The sequence below is a fragment of the Pinus tabuliformis genome, chromosome 3_1, assembly GCF_031772625.1.
Source record: "Pinus tabuliformis cultivar Carrire ecotype Pingquan chromosome 3_1, CPIR1, whole genome shotgun sequence".
NCBI lineage: Eukaryota > Viridiplantae > Streptophyta > Pinopsida > Pinales > Pinaceae > Pinus > Pinus tabuliformis.
Window position 1 is genome coordinate 868,640,656 of NC_142301.1, and position 8,708 is coordinate 868,649,363.

The 8,708-nt window shown below is 34.5% G+C and overlaps 1 protein-coding gene across 1 annotated transcript; it reads right to left on the reverse strand.

Moving 5' to 3' along the window:
• Positions 1 to 211: 211 nt before the first annotated feature.
• On the reverse strand, positions 212 to 706 carry LOC149190337 (uncharacterized). Its single transcript, XM_089410486.1, has one exon. The coding sequence runs from the start codon at positions 704 to 706 to the stop codon at positions 212 to 214; it is 495 nt and encodes a 164-aa protein (XP_089266612.1).
• Positions 707 to 8,708: the final 8,002 nt, after the last annotated feature.

Consider the following 8,708-nt stretch of genomic DNA (forward strand, 5'->3'; position numbering starts at 1 on the left):
CAGGGATGTTGTCCAATGTGGCTGTTTTATCCTTCAAGTTAGCATAGCCCAATTGGATGGCATAAATCTGACACCCTTTCCTAATGCATTTCACTAACTGAGATGTAGTTATTGGCCGAACCTGAACTAGCCATTTAATTCCTTGCATCTCTTGCCTTGCTCCAAGCTCATCCCTGTAATAAATAGTCTTTGTTTTGCAGTTGACCAAGGACTAGTGTTTTTCTAACCAGTCCATATCGATCATCACATCGTATGAACCCAGGGGGAGCACATTTAAATCTGCCATTACTGGTTGCCCAGCTATCTTTAAAGAGCAGTTATTAACTTTTGCAAGCACTCGCCTTTTGGCCCCTGTAGCCAGCTGTACTAGCCACGTATTCTTGAATTTAACAGTTTGCAGTTTACAATGTTCTACCACCTTAGGACTAATATAACTTAATGTGGCTCCAAGATCAATTAAAACAGCTACAGTAAGGTCTGAGATTTTACCTTTGAATTCCACCATGGTCGGTTGATACTCCGCTTGATGATCGTCTAGGGCTGCATTAATCCTTGGTAGACTACATCCTATGTCGCCGAGTGTCGATGCTTCATGGATTTGGGATAAGTGTTTGGTTCCCTTTCGCTGCGGACAGTTCTTGACGTAGTGAGGCCCCCCATAACCCCAACACTGCACTGGAGGTCTTGCTGTCCCTTCGTTGTCCATCTTTGTAGGCTGTTCGCCGACTCTGGACTCATTGGTTGGCTTGGACCTGAATGAATTTTTCTATATAGTTATGTTGTTTTGCCCCTTGCCAACTCCCTTGCTACCACTACTGTGATTCCCTTTGTTGTTTCCAGTCGACTTATTACTTCTCTTATCATTCCATCTTTTACCTGAAATTTCTCACTTCTGTTTACTCTGCTGGTAACAAATCCTGGCTTTACGTATTGCTTCATCCATTGTCTTTGGATTGTCAAACTCAATCCTTTCCCGCATATACAGAGGTAAACTACTAACAAACCTTTGCACTTTAGCTTTTTCCTTCCCTAATATAAGGCACATAACGAAGCAAGGGATTAAAACGAGTGATAAATTCGTCCATGGTTTGCTGCCCCAACCGCAATTCATGGAATTCCCTTGCCTTTTTGTCATAAAAATGCTCAGTCAGGTATCTTTCCTTAAATTACCTTTGAAATTTCTCTCAAGATGGTCTATTCGCTTACTCCCCTTACGATCTTAACTTCTTCCCACCACATGGTGGCTTTTCCCTGCAGTTGGAAAATGGCCAGTCGTGCCTTAAGGTTGTGATCATATTCATAGAGCTAGAAATACTTGATCATATTAATCAACCATGCCTCACCTGCTTCCTCCTATTCCCCATCGAAGTGTGGTGGTTTAATCTTACGAAATTCCCCTTGCAACTCTATCCGTTGCTTTTTTTGAGGTCTATTGTTTAGATGCATTATCAGATCGTTCCTCCCTCTCTTCCAACCCTTCAGGTTCTATGTGGTGATTCTGCTCTTCTGACATTCTTTGCTGCTCCGCGCTGGGGTTTGCTGATGGCTGGTTCTATTTGTCGGATAGGGTTTTTATAATTCTTTCTTGTTCGATAGTTAGCCGTGCATTATCTTCACGTAACTGGGCCATTTCATTTTTCAACTCCTGCACTGTCTCCCAAATAGCCTGGTTCATATTGCGAGCTTCCTCTCCGAGCTGTACCCACAGCTCGGGATTATTCTCAGGGCCAGGTATAGGTCCCTGACCGATCGCATACCTGCGTGACGCACTATCCCCTCTTCTCATATTGTCAGTCTTCTGGTTTCCTGTCTTTGACATAAGAACAGTAAATCAACACACTAACTATTTTTTTTTTTTTTGAATTGCTCAAATAGGGATGAAAGTAAATTGTATGAGTGGTTTCTCTTTCAATTACACTTTTCAATTTTCAGTTTGCAAATTAAATTCCCAGAGGCCTCAGTTTTGTAACTGGGCTCTGATACCAATTGTAATGTCTCTGTAAAAAAATAAAAAATCTATTTGATATGACAAACGAATGAATGTTATCCATGTCAGCGTAACTTGTGACTTATCTTCGTATTTACTGCGTCGGTCCCTTTGAATGTTTTCTGGCCAACCAACCTAATGTCTTCCCCGGGGATATTGAAGGCTTTATCCTTTTCACTCCAGGTTCATTAATCTATTCTTACCTTGGAAAACTCCCAATTACCCCCCGATCTGCAAGTGGTTGATCTGGATTGACATCTGGCATTTGCTATTAATTGTATGTTGATTATCTGTACACTTGTGTAATTTTTTATTACTCTGCCCTGTGTGTGGCACGAGCAGGCTCGTCTTCCCGTAGCTACCGTTCTTGGGCTTGTCACCAGTTCGTTGGATGACCTGAGGGTTTGTGGATCTACGGTTCAAAACTCTTCTTGGGATTATATCAACCCTATCTCGTTGATATGTTGTTTCATCGTGTTGGCGTTAGTTTCATTCTATTCTTGTTTACTGTTATTTGTTTTTCGCGGCCTGCTCTGTTATTGCTCCATGACCCAGACTGAGTTAGAAGCTCCGGGAAATAGACTATGGCATCTTCTCAACTTGGTGAGGCCCGGGTAAGTGTACAGGTTTATTTTTTTTAACTACCGATTCTTTCAGCCGATGAATTTCTCCTTGACAAGCAGCTTCCTAACTCCGTTTAATTGATGGTTTTCTAATTGAAGGACCCTTCTCCAGGACTCCGGAGATGTTCGCTGTTGTTGCATGGTAAGCATTTACCAGATTTGTTGCCAGCATCCCAGATAAGGGGTTGTCCCCAGATTGAGGGTTTTTCTAGCTGAGTTTAACTCGTCTGCATAACTGGACAGGATTCTCTTGGTTTTTACTAAATTTCTATGCTCGTCTCCTGGATAACTTACAGTCTATTAAGTTTAGAAAGTGATGTAATATAACAATTGTGTGCCATAGTAGTTTGAAAACCCTTGTGTGACTTTCACGTTGAGGGTTTGTTTTCAATATGACTCGGACAGTGTCTGTTCTAATTTAATTTATGCATTAAAACTAGCCAGGGTTTTGACCCCGTGGCGCACCTGGTTATTTTATGTACTTAGATGTATTTTGGAATTGTTCCTCCAGGTTTCACCTAAGAATTAACAGTCATATTCTCCAATAGCTTATTGTCTTTTCTCTATATATATCCTTTCACATGTTTATATATGCATATGATTCAATCGTGTTCAAAACTGGTTGACTATTGTCCAAGCTATGGCTGTTATAGATATTATTCCATGGGTGTTTCCTTAAATTTTAGTTTCTTGTTCGAGAAGTAAAAGAACTTGACTATATCAGCCTCTGTCAAGATTCTCTGTTCGTTCTTATTTATGGGATTTCAAGGGTTTCAGGGAACACGCTCCATCCAACACTTATATCCCTCCTAGCCTTATTGTTATCAAAGCATTTTCTAAAGGTCGATGTCTTTTCTATCTGTATTTTCTTGTTTTCACAGTTAACAAAGATTCGACATAGCATTATTATGTGTATCAACTACTCCTTGTATTTTGTAGATAGAAAAATTAGTTTAAACAATTTCACCACTATTTGAGGGTTTCTCTGGCTATTGTGATGAGAATATGCAATCATAACACCAACTGGATTTATTTACAGTCCTGAATATCTAATTTCTCGTTGTTCTTAGAAAAGATGTCTTATTTAACTCAGTATAAGAACTTATTCTTTTCTTTCTTTAAAACATTGCACTATAGTAGTTTCCTACCATGCTCATGTACCTGGCTCAAGTTGCTGCTAATTTGGCACATCATGCCCCCCCCACCTACTGTCTATGTCTCCAGGATGGAGTGCCCTAGTGTTTTTGTGTGCCACTACTCTCTGTATAGTTCTATCACATGTATGTAGACTTGATACATCTCTTTTGTTTTCCTTACCCTTGGCGTTAAGCCCTGAAGGCCTCAGCTGCAATCTTTACATGCCAGAGTTCCTCAATAGAGGAAAAATTTTTCTGCCAAGTCATTTAACTAATTCTACCCTTACGGATTTCCTTTATGAACCGGAACACCACGTGGTCCATCCATTTTGTGACCCTACGGTTATTTTACAGTGACACTATTATGAACTAATTCTTCCAACACCTACAAGCATTCCAACTGTGCATCCGTCTCTCGTTTTCCCTTTTTAATTATACAGATAACAATCAAGGACTCTATTACTATTAGTAATTGAATTATTATTTTGTTTTTTCGAGAGTTATAACTACATAAGAGCTTGCTATTACAAATCTCAAGTTTATAAATAACACAGAACTTACTTAAACACCTCAGTGGTAATTTTTGTACATGTCTATTCGATGTTCTAGTCTGACTGCAAACGAATTGCTCACCTCTGCTTCTTGTACTGTTGTGCTCTATGTATTCCTACAGAAGCAAGACTCCTGCTTCCAACTTTCCACCCAACATCGAGATTCATCTTTCGGGACCAGAATCTCTCCCCCATGTTCTCTTGCAGGACCACTGTCCTCGGCAAGATATCTGCACCTCGTGCTTGGCTATCTAGTCCTAACCAGACTTAGCCATCTATCTTTCCTTTTTTTCTTTTTTTTTCCTCTGCCTGCCCTCACAACGTAGACTAACCTCTTTCCTCCCCTTTTCCTCAGGAAGCCTTCCCAGTTAGGGGAGGTGGTTAGGGTTGCGGTTCACTACAACTGTTTTCTCCAACTTCCCTCTCAGAAGTTGCTAGCATTTTTTTCCAAGAAAACGTGTCTTATTTATTAAAGAAATAATAAAATATTATTAAATTCCCAAAACAGTTGGTAATGTCATATCTAGTTTTTTAACCATAGTAAAATCAAATATTTACATTTTCCTGGGGCATTACATATAAATAGTATTATTAAGAACCATCATAGATCCATCTTAACAAAGGGATCTACCAAGCCATGAGAGGAATAAAATATCTCTATCTTAACTAAAGATCTACGGAGCCATGAGAAAAATCAAACATTTTAGGAGAAAACATTTCCTCAAATACTATGATAAAATAGAAATTCGCATCTTGAAATATTTAATTAATATTTAATTATTATACTTGGTAGATATGAAATTCACTTTTATAATTCATCTCCTAAACTTAATAAAAGAGTTTAAGATAGTGACAATTTTTTTTCATATATTTTGGTTTTATTATTATGCTAAGTGGATATGGAGTTGACTTTTCTAAATCATCTCTTATACTTAATAAAATATTTTAAGATAGTGACATAATCGTTCCATTGTATTTTGGTTTTATTGTTAAACTTATATTTATTTGGTTTTATTGTTAAACTTATATTTATTTGGACAAAGGAATTATTCTTCCCCTACTAATCTAATTTCTCAAATGGCATGAGAGCATTAATTGATATGCTTTTTCGATTTAATACAAGTGTTTTTGTCTAAATTTAAAAGAAAATCAATAATCTTTTATAAATAAGGGGAAAATATTGAAAAATATTGGGAAAATCATTTTTAATTGAATTTTATAAATTTTTATAAATTTATTATGTATAATATTTTTTAAATTATAAATATTTTATTTTTTATTATTTTTTAATTGAGAATTCACTTTTTTTATCAATAAAAATAAAATTTACAAAATTTGTAATTTTTTTTTTTAGAAAATTACATATTCTTATAATAAAAATAAATATTATTTTTCAATTTTGATCAATATTATTAATTTTAGAATTCATAATTTTATTATGCTTATTTATATATAAAATGTTTTTTATTACAATTATATTAGTGTAATCATATAAATAAAATGGTGGATAAACTTTGATAAATATTTATCTATAATAAGCATTTATTTTATTACATATCTTCCACTGTGGAAATTTAAAAAATCATCAAAATTAATTAAACACATTTTATTATATATCTTATAAGAGGTTTTGTTAAAATAAAATGGTCCACTACGATAGCTTATCAATACCACATGCTCCAAAAACTATAACCAAATTCATATGATACATGTTTATATAACATTTTTTTAATTACTACAAATAAAATATAACTACTTTGAAAATAAATCTCAACCATTAATTTATATATATTACTATTAATATTCTCAAATAATATTAAAGTTAAATTCATATCAACCACCCCATAACTATTTATATTTAAGTTTAAAATTTAAAAAAAACGGACATCCCTACTTAGCCATTAATAATGACATATGTAAAAGTAGTTTTGAATTTTAGGAAAATATGTAGGAAAAACGGCCTTGCTATTAATATGTGTGATGATTTGTTCTTTGGTCTACTAGCTAAATATAGTCAAGTTTCCTAAATAAATATTATATAACATTTGGCATAATTGTATGAACTCTAGATTTATGTCTATGCTATTGGTTACCAGTAAACATAGATGTGTAGTTTCATAGATGGGTAATTTCATTTTAATTTCGTTTTAATCCGTAGCCTTTTTGATTAAATTTTTTTATTTATTTTAACTTTTTTTAATAAAAACTTATTTATGAATTATTTAAAAATAAATTGAAATCTTGAAAATTATATTTATATATATATATATATATATATATATATATATATAATTTTTATTATTTTTGTAAAGATTTTCTTTTGTGTGAGTAAAATATTTTTATTTTATTAGAAATTTAATGAGACACTTAAGTTAGTTTCCCCTTGTCTAGGGAAACAAAACAATGGGTAAAATCAATTTCTTTTAGTATCTAAAAATGAATTCTATGTTAGAAATTTAAAATTACAATAGAGAAACTATGGGACTTATGACTTTCTTTAACTAAAACACCTTAAATATAAAAAAACCAAATACGAAAGTAAATAATAGTAGAGTGAGTAGATTTCATTAACTTTTTGTAGGAGAGTTTGAATCTTCGACAAAAATGGACTTTAACTACTCACAAGTGAGCACCTTGGATGTAGAGGGAGGCCCAAGTAGCCTTCAATCATTTGTACACTCTAATCCATTCCTTTGATTATGAGTTTCACCTCATTTAATAATATCAATATTTCCTCCCAAGATTCATTGTTGTCTAGAAGGACTCTCCCTAGTGGCATTTTTAGGTGATAGTAAATATTAATGGTGCACATATATTGATTAAATCGCCCCCTATGTTTCCAACACCTAGAATCCAATTAATGAAGTCACCTACATTTTTCAAATCTAATAAACATTTATGTTCCACTTTTATTCGTTATTTAACCTACACAATTTCTTTTTACCTACGCAATTTCTTCCTGGAATTGAGGTAGGGTATGATCTTTGTAGTATATTTTTTAGGCCTTTGCGTGTAGTTGAGTTCAATATCCCATATTTTTGTTATAGGTTTCTCCTTGATAGGACATATCTCATTGTCAAGGCGTGATTACCTGTAGATGAATTCTAGGGCCGAAAGTCAGTCGAGCTAGAATAATGCCAAAAGGTGAGGCAAGGGAAGGGTGGGGCTAGAGAAGTGACATAGAGATTCAAGGATCAAATAATGTATAGGGTTTGAGATTCATAAATGGTTATATTAGTTAGGATTTAACCCAGAAATGAGATAAAAGGTTAAGACCTAAGACTTGCCTTCACTATTGAATGTATGGTGAACCTAGGAGGAACATACAAAATAAGAAGGGGATGGCAGAATTCTAGTAGCAGAGTGAGGAAAATTACAAGCTAAATTCTTGAGCTTGGATGGAAAGACTGTTAAATAAACTATAAAGTGAGAATGGGGGTTGGCTATAAATAAAAATACAAAAAGTAACAATTATTTCCCCACTTGGCTGGTGATTTAAACCAAAAATTCTTACTGCCTTACAATGAATTCCCCACACTAGATATTGAACCCGTAAATACCATTGGTTGACTTCCATAAATAAAATAGAATCAGAGCTTATGTTATGAAACCATCTCACAAAAAGACAGAAAATATAGATCAATGACATAGAAATTAGCCTCTTCGAGGGGGAAACCTACTTTACATTACACAAATGAGCAATTCCTGGATGATACACATGACAAGACCTCCTTTCTATATATAGGAGTCTAAGGGGTCATAATATAAATAGAGACAACATAAAAATTATACTGTAAGGGCAAAACAATAACAATAGTGGGCTTCTATGGGGCACAATAAAACCAATAAGGGGGTTACACTGATAACAATAAGTGGTTACACTAGTAGTATAGTGACTTAACCTGCCCCTCTCCTTCAAACAATGTTGTCCTCAATACTTGAGTAGTCCTGGATGCTTCTATATAAAATTTGTGTCCTCCCATGTGGAATATTCAACGGGTAAGTTCTTCCACTTGATGAAATACTTTGAAATTAATTGATTTCGTAGCTATCGAGGTCTTGTTTCTGTGATTGCTTAAGGTTCTAATATGATTTTTCCTTCCTCGTCAAGTTCCGACAAGATTGTTTGAACTGGGATCTTCTCACCTATAACCTTCTTTAATCATGAGACATGGAAAACTTGGTGCACTTGGGAAGATGCAAAAAGCTCTAATTTGTATGTCATAGTACCAATATTTTGTAACACCTTGTACATGCCATAATACTTTGGTGATAATTTATTATCTTTCTTATCTTTCTTGAGGGACCTTTGTTTGTATGGTTGTAGTCGTAGAAATACCCAGTCACCTAAATCAAAACCTCTTTGGCTGCGATGTTAATCTGCTAGTTGTTTCATTCTATTCTGTGCCAA